Consider the following 16,695-nt stretch of genomic DNA (forward strand, 5'->3'; position numbering starts at 1 on the left):
GATGATGGTGATGATGATGGTGAAGATGGTGATGATGGTGGTGGTGAAGATGATGTGTAATCATAGCGATGAAGATGATGATGGTGATGATGCTCACGACAAGGGCCCTGCCATGCCACTGACCTCCTGATAGTCTTTACTCCTCATTCCTGTTCCTCTCACTCCTCACTCCTGCTCATCTCTCCCTTCACTCACTCCTACTCACCTCACTCACTCCCCACTCACTCCTCACTCACTCCTCACTCACTCCTACTCACCTCACTCACTCCTCACTCACCTCACTCACTCCTACTCACCTCACTCCTCACTCACTCCTACTCACCTCACTCACTCCTGCTCACTCCTCACTCACTCCTACTAACCTCACTCCTACTCACCACACTCACTCCTACTCACCTCACTCACTCCTCACTCCTACTCACCTCACTCACTCCTCACTCCTAATCATCTCACTCACTCCTACTCACCTCACTCACTCCTCACTCACTCTTACTCACTCACTCACCCTACTCACCTCACTCACTCCTACTCACCTCACTCACTCCTACTCACCTCACTCACTCCTCACTCACTCCTACTCACCTCACTCACTCCTACTCACCTCACTCACTCCTACTCACCTCACTCACTCTTACTCACTCCCTCACTCACTCCTACTCACTCCTACTCACCTCACTCACTCACTCCTCACTCCTACTCACCTCACTCACTCCTACTCACCTCACTCACTCCTACTCACCTCACTCACTCCTACTCACCTCACTCACTCCTACTCACCTCACTCACTCCTACTCACTCCTCACTCACTCCTACTCACCTCACTCACTCCTACTCACCTCACTCACTCCTACTCACCTCACTCACTCCTACTCACCACACTCACTCATACTCACCTCACTCACTGCTACTCACCTCACTCACTCCTCACTCATTTACTCACTCCTACTCACCTCACTCACTCACTCCTCACTCACTCCTACTCACCTCTCTCACTCCTACTCACATCACTCACTCACTCACTCCTACTCACCTCACTCACTCCTCACTCACTCCTAATCACCTCACTCACTCCTACTCACCTCACTCACTCCTCACTCACTTCTACTCACCTCACTCACTCTTACTCACTCCTACTCACTCCTACTCACCTCACTCACTCACTCCCCACTCCTACTCACCTCACTCACTCCTACTCACCTCACTCACTTCTACTCACCTCACTCACTCCTACTCACCTCACTCACTCCTCACTCATCTCACTCACTCTTACTCACCTCACTCACTCCTACTCACCTCACTCACTCCTACTCACCTCACTCACTCCTACTCACCTCACTCCTCACTCACTCCTACTCACCTCACTCACTCCTACTCACCTCACTCACTCCTACTCACCTCACTCACTCTTACTCACTCCTCACTCACTCCTACTCACTCCTACTCACCTCACTCACTCACTCCTCACTCCTACTCACCTCACTCACTCCTACTCACCTCACTCACTCCTACTCACCTCACTCACTCCTACTCACCTCACTCACTCCTACTCACCTCACTCACTCCTACTCACCTCACTCACTCCTACTCACCTCACTCACTCACTCCTCACTCACTCCTACTCACCTCTCTCACTCCTACTCACATCACTCACTCACTCACTCACTCCTACTCACCTCACTCACTCCTCACTCACTCCTACTCACCTCAGTCACTCCTACTCACCTCACTCACTCCTACTCACTTCTACTCACCTCACTCACTCACTCCCCACTCCTACTCACCTCACTCACTCCTACTCACCTCACTCACTCCTACTCACCTCACTCACTCCTACTCACCTCACTCACTCCTACTCACCACACTCCTCACTCACTTCACTCACTCCTACTTACTCCTCACTCACTCCTACTCACCTCACTCACTCCTACTCACCTCACTCACTCCTACTCACCTCACTCACTTCTCACTCACTCCTACTCACCCCACTCACTCCTACTCACTCCTCACTCACTCCTACTCACCTCACTCACTCCTACTCACTCCTACTCACCTCACTCACTCTACTCACCTCACTCACTCCTCACTCACTTCACTCACTCCTACTCACCTCACTCACTCCTACTCACCTCACTCACTCCTCACTGACTCCTACTCACCTCACTCACTCTACTCACCTCACTCACTCCTCACTCACCTCACTCACTCCTACTCACCTCACTCACTCCTACTCACCTTACTCACTCCTACTCACCTCACTCACTCACTCCTCACTCCTACTCACCTCACTCACTCCTACTCACCTCACTCACTCCTACTCACCTCACTCACTCCTCACTCACCTCACTCACTCCTCACTCACCTCACTCACTCCTCACTCACTCCTCACTCACTCCTCACTCACTCCTACTCACCTCACTCACCTCACACACTCCTCACTCACTCCTCACTCACTCCTCACTCACACCTCACTCACTCCCCACTCACTCCCTCACTCACTCCTACTCACTCACTCACTCCTACTCACCTCACTCGCTCACTCCTACTCACCTCACTCACTCACCTCACTCACTCCTCACTCACTCCTACTCACCTCACTCATTCCTACTCACCTCACTCCCTCACTCACCTCACTCACTCCTCACTCACTCCTACTCACCTCACTCACTCCTACTCACTCCTCACTCACTCCTACTCACCTCACTCCTCACTCACTCACTCCTCACTCACTCCTCACTCACTCCTCACTCACCTCACTCACTCCTACTCACCTAATTCACTCCTACTCACCTCACTCACTCCTCACTCACTCCTACTCACTCCTACTCACCTCACTCACTCCTACTCACCTCACTCACTCCTACTCACCTCACTCACTCCTACTCACCTCACTGCTCACTCACTCCTACTCACCTCACTCACTCCTACTCACCTCACTCACTCTTACTCACTCCTCACTCACTCCTACTCACTCCTACTCACCTCACTCACTCACTCCTCACTCCTACTCACCTCACTCACTCCTACTCACCTCACTCACTCCTACTCACCTCACTCACTCCTACTCACCTCACTCACTCCTACTCACCTCACTCACTCACTCCTACTCACCTCACTCACTCCTACTCCTCTCACTCACTCCTACTCACCTCACTCACTCCTACTCACCTCACTCACTCCTACTCACCTCACTCACTCCTCACTCACTCCTACTCACCTCACTCACTCCTCACTCACTCCTCACTCACTCCTACTCACCTCACTCACTCCTACTCACCTCACTCACTCCTCACTCACTCCTACTCACCTCACTCACTCCTCACTCACTCCTCACTCACTCCTACTCACCTCACTCACTCACTCCTCACTCACTCCTACTCACCTCACTTCTACTCACCTCACTCACTCCTCACTCACTCCTCACTCACTCCTCACTCACTCCTCACTCACTCCTACTCACTCCTCACTCACTCCTACTCACCTCACTCACCTCACTCACTCCTACTCACCTCACTCACTCCTCACTCACTCCTCACTCACTCCTCACTCACTCCTCACTCACTCCTACTCACTCACTCCTACTCACCTCACTCACCTCACTCACTCCTACTCACCTCACTCACTCCTACTCACCTCACTCACTCCTCACTCACCTCACTCACTCCCTACTCACCTCACTCACTCCTACTCACCTCACTCACTCCTACTCACCTCACTCACTCCTACTCACCTCACTCACTCCTCACTCACTCCTCACTCACCTCACTCACTCCTCACTCACTCCTCACTCACTCCTCACTCACTCCTCTCACCTCACTCACCTCACTCACTCCTCACTCACTCCTCACTCACACCTCACTCACTCACTCCTCACTCACTCCTCACTCACTCCTCACTCACTCCTACTCACTCACTCACTCCTACTCACCTCACTCACTCACCTCACTCACTCCTCACTCACTCCTACTCACCTCACTCACTCCTACTCACCTCACTCCTCACTCACCTCACTCACTCCTCACTCACTCCTCACTCACGCCTACTCACCTCACTCACTCCTACTCACTCACTCCTACTCACCTCACTCCTCACTCACTCACTCACTCCTCACTCACTCACTCCTCACTCACTCCTCACTCACCTCACTCACTCCTACTCACCTCACTGCTCACTCACTCCTACTCACCTCACTCACTCCTCACTCACTCACTCCTCACTCACTCCTCACTTACTCCTCACTCACTCCTACTCACTCACTCACTCCTACTCACCTCACTCACTCACTCCTACTCACCTCACTCACTCACCTCACTCACTCCTCACTCACTCCTACTCACCTCACTCACTCCTACTCACCTCACTCCTCACTCACCTCACTCACTCCTCACTCACTCCTCACTCACTCCTACTCACCTCACTCACTCCTACTCACTCCTCACTCACTCCTACTCACCTCACTCCTCACTCACTCACTCCTCACTCACTCACTCACTCACTCCTCACTCACTCCTCACTCACTCCTCACTCACTCCTACTCACCTCACTCACTCCTACTCACCTCACTGCTCACTCACTCCTACTCACCTCACTCACTCCTACTCACCTCACTCACTCCTCACTCACTCCTACTCACCTCACTCACTCCTACTCACTCCTACTCACCTCACTCACACCTCACTCACTCACCTCACTCACTCCTCACTCACTCCTCACCCCCCGCCCTCCGCCCACCTTGTCGTAGACGGACCACGACAGCTCGGTCTCGATGACCATGACGACGATGCCGAACATGCCGAAGATTAGGGCGTAGTCGCTCAGCCTCTTCCGCTTCTCGAACAGCGCCCGCCGGTGGCCCAGCTTGTAGCCGATGTTCTGCGTCTTCTTCTTGTTGTTGTTGCTGCTGCTGCTGCACGCCTTCGCCGTCGAGCCCGTGGAGCACCGCGCCGGCGGCAACGGCGGCGGCGGCGGCGGCGCGGGAGGCAGAAGAGGCGGCGGAGGAGGAGGTGGAGTATTGGGTGGCGGTGGATGCTGCTGCTGCTGCTGCTGTTGATGATGATGCTGCTGCTGCTGTTGTTGATGATGCTGCTGCTGGTGGTGGTGTTGATGATGTGGCAGCGGCGGCGGAGGAGGAGGAGGCGGCGGCGGAGGAGGAGGAGGTAGTGACAGCGGAGACTGGCGGTGGAGCGACTGCGCGCCGCCCTGCAAGGAGGGACTTCTCAGCACCCCCGACGCGGACAGCGACGGTTCACATACGGGCCTCGACACCACGATCTCGGGCGTCTGCTGCTGCTGCTGCTGCTGGTGGTGGTGGTAGTGGTGGTGGTGGCAGTGACCCTGCAGGGGCTGCGGACTCCTCGCCGAGACGGCCGCGTCGCCGCCGTGGTCTCCCTCCTGCCCTCCCTGCAGGCTTCTCCGGGACGTGCTCAGGTGGCTCAGCGGCTTGACCACCCCGCCATTGTACTTGCAGCTGCTCATCGCGATCTCGGTGAAGGCGTTGCTCTCCCGCCGCACGCTGCCCGTCGGGCTCGACGCCCTGCTCAGCTGGTGATGCTGCTGCTGCGGCTGCTGCGGCTGCTGCGGCTGCTGCTGCTGCGGCTGCTTGGCGGTGCAGGCGCTGCACGAGAACTTCTGCAGCAGCGGGGACAGCGAAGCGTCCGTCTCAGGGCACGAGCAGCCGCTGAGGTTGACGCTCAGCTGACTGCCGTGCGGAGAGCAACAGTGACCCTGCATCAGGCAATGCTGCAGCTGCTGCTGCTGCTGCTGCTGGTGGTGGTGGAGGTGATGGTGTCCCGGGAAGGTCCCGTGTCTGGGGAGACCCCCTGCGGAGAAGGGGCCCTGGCCGTGGAGGCAGGGGTCCAAGGCCAGCCGAAACCTCGCGTCCTGAAAGTCGGTGCAGGAGGGGCTCGAGGAGCGTGCCTTCGTAAACTCCATGTTCCTCGTGAGGGGCCAGGACGGTCAGCTGTGGGCGGGGCCGGGGGAGGGAGGGAGGTAGGGAGGGAGGGGGGGGGTTGGGCAGAGAGGAGATGGTCGGTGGAAGGCAAAATAACATCCAACGCAACCACGACAACCAGAACCACGCACGGCCACAACCGACACCATCGCCACCTCCACCACTCGGGGGGTGGGGGGGTGGGGGGCTGCGTTAAAGCGATGGCTCCCAGGGGCTGCAACCCGGGACCCTGAGGGTGGCGAGGCCCACCCCTAACGCGACGCGCAGGTTTTCACGCCGGCTCACACGCAATGGCGGAGCACGATGGTGAACCCAGAGGTCGTCTGGTGATCGGTCCGGCGACTCGTCGGGCCGGTGGAAGGTCGAGAGTTCATCATCCCCCCCTGGGGGGGGGGGGTCATTAAAATAAGTACCAGTTTGTGGGGAGGTTAACAGCAGTTATCCTAACCTCGCCCACCCCGACAATCCCATGCTATAGGAATGTGGAATTTCCATCACGGGCACTGCAGGAGCTGTGTAGATGAGACAACCACCGATCGCCTCTCAATGCTCAAGTGAACGGTGGGAGGGGGGGGGGGGGTCTCCCACCGACTTCGGTCATTGTCAAGAGCCGCGGCGCTACCGGCAACGAGCGGTGGTAGCGGAGACGCTACCGGAGACGCTACCGGTGACGCTGCCGGTGACGCTACCGGAGACGCTACCGGTGACGCTACCAGAGACGCTACCAGAGACGCTACCGGTGATGCTAGCGGTGACGCTAGCGGTGACGCTACCAGAGACGCTACCGGAGACGCTACCGGAGACGCTACCGGTGACGCTACCGGAGACGCTACCGGTGAAGCTACCGGAGACGCTACCGGAGACGCTACCGGTGACACTACCGGTGACGCTACCGGTGACGCTACCAGAGACGCTACCGGAGACGCTACCGGTGACGCTGCCGGTGACGCTACTGGAGACGCTACCGGAGACACTACCGGAGATGCTACCGGTGAAGCTAGCGGTGACGCTACCGGAGACGCTAGCAGTGACGCTACCGGAGACGCTACCGGTGACGCTAGCGGTGACGCTACCGGTGACGCTGCCGGTGACGCTACCGGAGACGCTACCGGTGACGCTAGCGGTGACGCTACCGGAGACGCTAGCGGTGACGCTACCGGAGACGCTACCGGTGACGCTAGCGGTGACGCTACCGGTGACGCTGCCGGTGACGCTACCGGAGACGCTACCGGTGACGCTAGCGGTGACGCTACCGGAGACGCTACCGGTGACGCTACCGGAGAGGCTAGCGGTGACGCTACCGGAGACGCTAGCGGTGACGCTACCGGAGACGCTACCGGTGACGCTAGCGGTGACGCTACCGGAGACGCTAGCGGTGACGCTACCGGAGACGCTAGCGGTGACGCTAGCAGTGACGCTAGCGGTGACGCTAGCGGTGACGCTACTGGAGACGCTACCCGTGACGCTACCGGAGACGCTACCGGAGACGCTAGCGGTGACGCTAGCGGTGACGCTACCCGTGACGCTACCGGAGACGCTACTGGAGACGCTAGCGGTGACGCTACCGGAGACGCTACCCGTGACGCTACCGGAGACGCTACCGGTGACGCTAGCGGTGACGCTACCGGTGACCCTAGCGGTGACGCTACCGGAGACGCTACCGGTGACGCTACCGGAGACGCTACCGGAGACGCTACCGGTGACGCTAGCGGTGATGCTACCGGAGACGCTACCGGTGACGCTAGCGGTGACGCTAGCGGTGACGCTACCGGAGACGCTACCGGAGACGCTACCCGTGACGCTACCGGAGACGCTACCGGAGACGCTACCCGTGACGCTACCGGAGACGCTACCGGAGACGCTAGCGGTGACACGCGAGTTTCCTTTTTAAAACTTTGATTTCGCCTTTGCGGTCCAGTACTTTGCGTTTGAACGAACAGCAGCAGTGGCAGCTCCCGGGCGGTGGATAACCGCCTCCTGTCCGACATCGCGGCACAGTAGGTTGGTGGAAAATAAACAGCCATAGGGAGCAAGGATTTACGGTACACAGAGGGCCCCCCAATCCCCCCAAAGCTGTACCAACCTCGGCCCCCCACTTAAACCTAACCCGGGCCCTGTTAACGCCGCCGCCGGCAACACAGCCGGCGGCCCACGCCACGAATGCCACCACCTCGAACGCCATCGATACAATCGCTGGCAACAACACCACCGATACTTGCAACCGCTGACACCACCAGCACCACCAGCAGCAGCAACAACAACAACAGCAGTAGCCGCCGCCGTTCACCATTAAGTGGAGGTGACGTCCCCACGGCGCTTGAGCCATGCTAGGTGCACTTTGGGTTGAGAGGTCACAGTCCCAGGCGCCCATGGGTTGACTGATTGTGGTGACTGGCAGATCCATCAACTTTGCTACCCAGAGCGCCGATTTGCTGCGCTTTATCCGCACGGCGCTTCGCTCGTTGTTGTGAGCGTCGCTCCTATGCCCCCCGTTGTTGCTGGAGGGCGTCTGCCTCCAAAGGCAAAGATCCCCCGTATAGCCTTAACAGACTGTAGGGACAAGTGCTGTTAGCGAGCACCTATGAAGGCCGGAACGGTACACGAGGGGGTGGGTGGCCAGCACCACGCCCGGTCGCCTTTGTCTCCCGAGTGGCGATGTTTACACCGCACCAGTTACTCATTTGAGGCTGAGTTGAGCTAGGGGAGGCCCACGACCGGTTCAGATAATCGTCACTGGTGTTGGCCGTACACGGACCCCCTACTCACCCACACAGACCCACACAAAGAGCCACACATACACAGACCCCTACTCACACACACAATTACCCACACACACAGAGACCCACTCACCCATTCACCCACACAGACACTTAACCACACAGACTCACACATACACATAGACCCACTCACCCACACACACATAGAGACCCTCACATACACAGACCCTCACTCACCCACGCACACACAAAGACACACCCGCACACACACAAAGACACACACACAGACACTCATCCACACACACAGAGACCCTCACATACACAGACCCTCACACACACATACAAAGACACACCCACACACACACAGACACGTATCCACACACAGAGAGACCCACACAGAGACCCCCACACACACACAAAGACACACCCGCACACACACAAAGACACACACACACAGACACTCATCCACACACACAAAGACCCTCACATACACAGACCCTCACACACACACACAAAGACACACACACACAGACACGTATCCACACACAGAGAGACTCACACAGAGACCCCCACGCACACAACACACCCTGCCTCTGGAGAGCAACAGCAGCTGTTGGTGGCAGTCTCGGCTGATGAATGGGAATGAGTGCTCGAAATGAATTACAAAGAAGACTCCAGTCACGACAGATGAACCCCGCACCCTCTCTGCCCCCCCGCCTCGCCCTCCACCACATCCACAATCTTCGCGATGGATGAGTATGAGACGGCGGAGTAAGTATTTCTCGCCATATCGCACACGTGACACGCGAAGCCGTTGGCCTCAACGTTGGTCCAGCGGATCCGACCACATGCCAACGTTGGCCTAACGTTGGCCCAACGGTTCTAACCACATGCCAACGTTGGCCTAACGTTGGCCCAACGGTTCTAACCACATGCCAACGTTGGCTCAACGTTGGTCCAAAGGTTTCCAACCACAAACAACGTTGGCCCCAACGTTGGTCTAGCGGCTCCAACCACATGCCAACGTTGACCCAACGTTGGCCCCAACGTTGGCCCCAACGTTGGTTCAGCAGCTCCAACCACATGCCAACGTTGGCCTAACGTTGGCCCAACGGTTATAACCACATGCCAACGTTGGCTCAACGTTGGCTCAACGTTGGTCCAAAGGTTTCCAACCACAACCAACCAACGTTGGCCCCAACGTTGGTCCAGCGGCTCCAACCACGTGCCAACGTTGGCTCAACGTTTGCGTGTTTACTGGTGCACTGCCGATGTCAAATACGGAATTGGCGCAGTGACATCGCATCAAGATCGTGAGAAGAGGAGGTGGTAGCGACAAGGTGGAGGGAGGGGGGATGGGGATGGGGGGGGGGGAGGCATTCATCCAGCAGTGGATTGGCCATGGCTGAAGGTGACGCCGATGATGTTGTTAAGGCTTACACGTACAGGTACGTGGTGTCAGTCCACTGTCCCAGCTCCTTGCTCGGTTCGGGGTGTGCTCGTTTACTTGACCATACTTCACCAAACGCTCGGCCGCACGTGTTGCCGACAGGGGGAGGCGCGAGCGTCAACAGACGCGGGAGCACAGGGAGTACAGCACAACAGTGGGAGTTGCCGTCACCGCCGCCGCCGCTGTGCACATTTACCGCTTAGCGCAGGCGCACAAAGACAAAGATCCCCCGTGTAGCCTCAGCAGACTTGTGGGGGCAAGTGCTGTTAGCGAACGCCGATGAAGGCCGGCACGGCACACGAGGGGTTGGGTGGCCAGCACCACGCCCGGCCGCTTTTGTCTCCCCCAGTGGCGATGTTTACACACACCGCACCAGGTAACTCATTTGAGGCCGAGTCGACCTAGGGGAGGCCCGGGACCGGTTCGGATAATCGTCACTGGGTGTTGGTGGCCGTGAGCGGGAATCGAACCCGGGTCGCCAGGTTCATATGGCAGCGTAGCGCCGACCGCTGGACCCAACACACACACCGCACACACGACGCCTACCACCGAGCGGCAACTCCAGCAACCCTGTTCATGCACAAGGCGGTGGTGCGTCAACGTGAACGATCTCGCCGTCGTCAACGTGAACGATCTCGCCATCGTCAACGTGAACAATCTCGCCGTCATCGTGAATAATCTCGCCGTCGTCAACGCGAACGATCTCGCCATCGTCAACGTGAACAATCTCGCCGTCATCGTGAACAATCTCGCCGTCGTCATCGTGAACGATCTCGCCGTCCTCATCGTGAACAAACTCGCCGTCGTCAACGTGAACGATCTCGCCGTCGTCATCGTGAACGATCTCGCCACCGTCATCGTGAACGATCTCGCCGTCGTCAACGTGAACGATCTCGCCGTCGTCGTGAACGATCTCGCCATCGTCAACGTGAACAATCTCGCCGTCATCGTGAACAATCTCGCCGTCGTCAACGTGAACGACCTCGCCGTCGTCATCGTGAACGATCTCGCCGTCGTCAACGTGAACGATCTCGCCGTCATCGTCAACAATCTCGCCATCGTCATCGTGAACGATCTCGCCGTCGTCAACGTGAACGATCTCGCCGTCATCGTCAACAATCTCGCCATCGTCAACGTGAACGATCTCGCCATCGTCAACGTGAACGATCTCGCCGTCAATGATCTCGCCATCGTCATCGTGAACGATCTCGCCGCCGTCAACGTGAACGATCTCGCCGTCGTCAACGTGAACGATCTCGCCGTCGTCATCGTGAACGATCTCGCTGTCGTCAACGTGAACGATCTCGCCGTCGTCATCGTGAACGATCTCGCCGTCGTCAACGTGAACGATCTCGCCGTCGTCGTGAACGATCTCGCCATCGTCAACGTGAACAATCTCGCCGTCATCGTGAACAATCTCGCCGTCGTCAACGTGAACGACCTCGCCGTCGTCATCGTGAACGATCTCGCCGTCGTCAACGTGAACGATCTCGCCGTCATCGTCAACAATCTCGCCATCGTCATCGTGAACGATCTCGCCATCATCAACGTGAACGATCTCGCCATCGTCAACGTGAACGATCTCGCCGTCAATGATCTCGCCATCGTCATCGTGAACGATCTCGCCGCCGTCAACGTGAACGATCTCGCCGTCGTCAACGTGAACGATCTCGCCGTCGTCATCGTGAACGATCTCGCTGTCGTCAACGTGAACGATCTCGCCGTCGTCATCGTGAACGATCTCGCCGTCGTCATCATGAACGATCTCGCCGCTGTCAACGCGAACGATCTCGCCGTCGTCAACGTGAACGATCTCGCCGTCGTCAACGTGAACAATCTCGCCGTCGTCGTGAACGATCTCGCCGTCGTCATCGTGAACGATCTCGCCGCCGTCAACGCGAATGATCTCGCCGCCGTCAACGCGAACGATCTCCCCGTCGTCATCGTGAACGATCTCCCCGTCGTCAACGTGAACGATCTCGCCGTCGTCATCGTGAACGATCTCGCCATCGTCAACGTGAACGATCTCGCCGTCGTCATCGTGAACGATCTCGCCGTCGTCATCGTGAACGATCTCGCCGTCGTCAACGTGAACGATCTCGCCGTCGTCATCGTGAACGATCTCGCCGTCGTCATCGTGAACGATTTCGCCATCGTCAATGTGAACGATCTCGCCGTCGTCATCGTGAACGATCTCGCCGTCGTCATCGTGAACAATCTCGCCGCCGTCAACGTGAACGATCTCGCCGTCGTCATCGTGAACGATCTCCCCGTCGTCAACGTGAACGATCTCGCCGTCGTCAACGTGAACGACCTCGCCGTCGTCATCGTGAACGATCTCGCCGTCGTCATCGTGAACGATCTCGCCATCGTCAATGTGAACGATCTCGCCGTCGTCATCGTGAACGATCTCGCCGTCGTCATCGTGAACGATCTCGCCGCCGTCATCGTGAATGATCTCCCCGTCGTCATCGTGAACGATCTCCCCATCGTCAACGTGAACGATCTCGCCGTCGTCATCGTGAACGATCTCGCCATCGTCATCGTGAACGATCTCGCCGCCGTCAACGCGAACGATCTCGCCGCCGTCAACGCGAACGATCTCCCCGTCGTCATCGTGAACGATCTCCCCGTCGTCAACGTGAACGATCTCGCCGTCGTCATCGTGAACGATCTCCCCGTCGTCAACGTGAACGATCTCGCCGTCGTCATCGTGAACGATCTCGCCGTCGTCATCGTGAACGATCTCGCTGCCGCTGCAACGCTCGCGCGATGGCGCCCGCCGATGACAGCTGTGAGCGGAATGAAGAAATGCACTTCTGTGTCGAGCGACGGCTCCTCGGAACGCAGATGCTCTTCGTCGCCCGGGGCCCGAGTGGGCAAACTAAAAATTACGATGATGATGACGATGTGTCTTTGCCGCTGGATGCGATGCGATGCAATCCGGAGTGGGGGGTGGATTTGAGGATCTTCCTCGCAAGTGAGCCCAGTCACGCCCTGTTGAATCAGCAAGCTTCATCCCATCGCCACACCATCATCATCATCATCACCATCGCCATCATCATCATCACTACCACCACCATCACCACCATCGCCTCCGCCGCCACCGGCTTCAAGTGTCTAAACTGAAAGCGGTTTAAAAAAATACGATGATGATGATTTTGGTGACGGTGATAATGTTGGTGATGATGTTAGTGATGATGATGTTGATATTGGTGGCGATGATGTTGGTGTGTGTGCGTGTGTTCTTAGCGCGCGCTTCTGATGATGATGTTGGTGATGATAATGTTAGTGATGGTGTTGGTGTGTGTGCGTGTGTTCTTCGCGCGTGCTTCTGATGATGGTGGGGATGATGATGATGATGATGTTGCTGATGATGATATTGGTGATGATGATGGTGTGTGTGCGTGTGTTCTTCGCGCACGCTTCTGATGATGGTCGGGATAATGATGATGATGTTGGTGATGATGTTGGTTATGATTTTGGTGATGGTGTTGGTGTGTGTGCGTGTGTTCTTCGCGCGCACTTCTGATGATGATGATGGTCGGGATGATGATGATGTTGCTGATGATGATGATGTTCGTGATGATGATGATGTTGGTGATGATTGATGGTGTGTGTGCGTGTGTACTTGCGCCGCGCGTCTGTCTGTTGCTTCCGATGATGTCGATGATGATGATGACGTTGGCGATGATGTTTGGTGGTCGTGGCAGTGATGGCGATGATGTACTGTTGCGCGCTTCGTCAGTTGATGATGTAGTGTTACAATTACGGGTGATAGTCGTGATGATGATGATTATGATGGTGATTATGATGATGTTGGTGATGATGGTGGTGTGTATTCTTACGCACCCGCTGTGTGCTGTGCCTACCTTTTGAAAATGGTGATGGTGGTCGTGATGGTGTCTGCTTGTGCTCATGCAAGCAGGTTGTATGTCTTCTGAATGTGACGACGATGTTGTTGTTGTTGATGGTAATTACTGCGTTACCACGGTGGTGATGGTGGTGGTGATGAACGAGTGTGGTGCAGGCGATGTTGGTAATGTTGGCCCAAGACAGCGGTGTGTGAATGTGATTCTGCATTTGGCTCAGCGCAAATGTGTAGTGTGTGTATATATGTGTGTGTGTGTACGTGTGTGTATACGTGTGTGTGTGTACGTGCGTATGTATATGTGTGTATATGTGTGTATACGTGTGTATGTGTGTACGTGTGTGTATATGTGTGTATACGTGTGTATGTATATGTGTGTGTGTACGCGTGTATGTATATGTGTGTATATGTGTGTGTGTATATGTGTGTATGTATATGTGTGTGTATATGTGTGTATGTATATGTGTGTGTATATGTGTGCGTGTACGTGTGTATGTATATGTGTGTGTATATATGTGTATGTGTGTGTGTATATATGTGTGTATGTATATATGTGTGTGTATATGTGTGTGTATATGTGTGTGTATGTATATGTGTGTGTGTATATGTGTGTGTATATATGTGTGTATGTATATGTGTGTATATATGTGTATGTATATGTGTGTATATGTGTGTCAGTGTAGTCGTGTTGGAGGAGGAGCGGTGGCGCAGTGGTCAGCGCGCTGCGCTACGAACCGGGCCTCGCCGAGTTCGATTCCCGCTCGCGGTCAACGCCGGTGACGCCGAGCCGGTCCTGCCGCGTCCCCCCAAGGTCGACTCAGCCTCAAATCAGCACCCCGTGCTGCGGGTAAACATCGCCACGTCGGGCGGCAAGGGTCTGTCGGGCGTCATGGACGAACACCACCACCTCGACGCCGCCCTTCATCGGCGCTGCTCTCGACCGCCACTTGCACCGAGCAGTCTGCTCGAGGCGATACTGGGATCTTTGTCTTGTGTGTCAGGGTGCGTACGCGCGTGCGTGCGCGTGCGTGTGTGTGCGCGCGTGTGTGTGTGCGCGCGTGTGTGTGTGCGCGCGTGTGTGTGTGCGCGCGTGTGTGTGTGCGCGCGTGTGTGTGTGCGCGCGTGTGTGTGTGCGCGCGTGTGTGTGTGCGCGCGTGTGTGTGTGCGCGCGTGTGTGTATGCGCGCGTGTGCGCGTGCGTGTGTGCGCGTGCGTGTGTGGAACAGGATTCCCATTGGCTGGGAGAGACCAATGCTCGGAATAGGCCAAGTGCAAGAGTGGGCTTTGTGGTTTTCGAGTGCAGACACACACACATTGTGTGTGTCTGTGTATGTGTCTGTGTGCGTGGGGGGGGGGCGGTAGTGTAGCGGTTAGCACGCTGCGCTATGCACCTGGCGACGGCCAACACCAGTGACGATTATCTGAACCGGTCCCGGGCCTCCCCTAGGTCGACTCAGCCTCAAATGAGTACCTGGTGCGGTGTGTAAACATTGTACCGTTCCGGCCTTCATAGGTGCTCGCTAACAGCACTTGCCCCTACAGTCTGTTACAGGCTACACGGGGGATCTTTGTCTTTGGGGGGGAGCGGTAGTGTAGCGGTTAGCGCGTTGCTCACGGCCAACACCGGTGACGAAGATCTGAACCGGGTCCTAGGTCGGCTCAGCCTCGAATGAGTACTTGTAAACATCGCCACTGGGGGGAGACAAAGGCGGTCGGGCGTGGTGCTGGCCACCCACCCCCTCGTGTGCCGTGTCGGTCTTTATAGGTGCTCTTTAACAGCACTTGCCCCTACAGTCTGTCTTAGTGTATGTCAAGGCGCTCGCTAACAGCGCTTGCCCCGACAGTCCGTTGCTTAAGGCTATAACGTGAAGGGGGGGGGGGGGATATTCGTCTGTGTGAATAAAATTTTTTTTTAAAATATTCCATTGCTGGTAACCGAATTGGGGAAAATAACCGCTAAAAACCGGTTACCGGTTCTTTTGCCCTCCCAACCATCCTCGTCCACCGCACTTGCCCGCGGTAGAAGAAGAGAGGAGAAGGAGGAGGAGGGCCCGCCGAGGCTACACGGGGCTCCTTTGCCCCGCTTCTGTGACGTCTCCCCGCGCCACCCACGTGGCCCCGCGCCTCCCACGTGGCCTCGCGCCTCCCAGCCCGCCGCCACCTGCCTCGCTGACGACGGAGGAGGCCCACGTGTCACGCTGCCTGTCGCGTCCAATTATAAATAAAGCAGCCTCTCTTCCTCCCCTCCCTCTCTCTCCTCCTCCTCCTACCGACCTCCCTCCCTCCCGGAAATTCCACGTTCCCATGGCGGCGACCAAGTACCAATCGTCCGTTTCTTTTTTGTTTGTTTACACTTATTTGTCCAGGAGAGCCGAACGCCGAGTGGGCGAGGCTCTTTTACCAGGAGCCTCTTCATGGCTGTTGGGTTTCTTGTTCTTTTTTTGTAAGATGTTTTCTGGCCCCAAATTATTCCTGACGAATTTTGTGTTTTATATTCACTATACCAGCTGGGATAAAACCTGGAGAAACCCTCCGCCCCCCTCCCCCCCCCTCTCCTCCACCAACGCCACGTGCGAGGGGGAAACACTCTATCCCCGCACAGATGGAAACAGACGCCAGCCCCATTTACTGTGCTGCCCTTCCGGCGACACAATGAATGGGCAATCTCTTCTATGGCCACGGCAAGGGGGTTTCGCCACCACCAACCCTCG

The 16,695-nt window shown here is 56.5% G+C and overlaps 2 protein-coding genes across 5 annotated transcripts in view; both read right to left on the reverse strand.

The window, feature by feature from the left end:
* LOC116954943 (small conductance calcium-activated potassium channel protein 3-like) overlaps positions 1-15,750 on the reverse strand; it is a 53,782-nt gene extending 38,032 nt beyond the window's left edge. For 3 of the 4 annotated variants that reach the window (XM_076052723.1, XM_076052721.1, XM_076052720.1), the window contains exons 1-2: positions 14,721-15,749; positions 4,729-5,956 (exon numbers count right to left, since the gene is read on the reverse strand). In XM_076052723.1, the coding sequence (XP_075908838.1) occupies positions 4,729-5,928 (1,200 nt within the window). In that variant the 5' untranslated portion in view covers positions 5,929-5,956; positions 14,721-15,749. Of the gene's footprint in view, positions 1-4,728; positions 5,957-13,986 lie in introns of all 4 variants that reach the window. The other variant, XM_076052722.1, reaches the window with a different exon arrangement.
* LOC116954969 (uncharacterized) lies at positions 6,006-7,971 on the reverse strand. Its single transcript, XM_032975863.2, has one exon. It carries the CDS (start codon positions 7,969-7,971, stop codon positions 6,442-6,444), a length of 1,530 nt encoding a protein of 509 aa, XP_032831754.2. The 3' UTR covers positions 6,006-6,441.
* Positions 15,751-16,695: the final 945 nt, after the last annotated feature.

The sequence above is a fragment of the Petromyzon marinus genome, chromosome 57, assembly GCF_048934315.1.
Source record: "Petromyzon marinus isolate PM22_M1 ecotype Great Lakes invasive population chromosome 57, UKy_Petmar_22M1.pri1.0, whole genome shotgun sequence".
Lineage (NCBI taxonomy): Eukaryota > Metazoa > Chordata > Hyperoartia > Petromyzontiformes > Petromyzontidae > Petromyzon > Petromyzon marinus.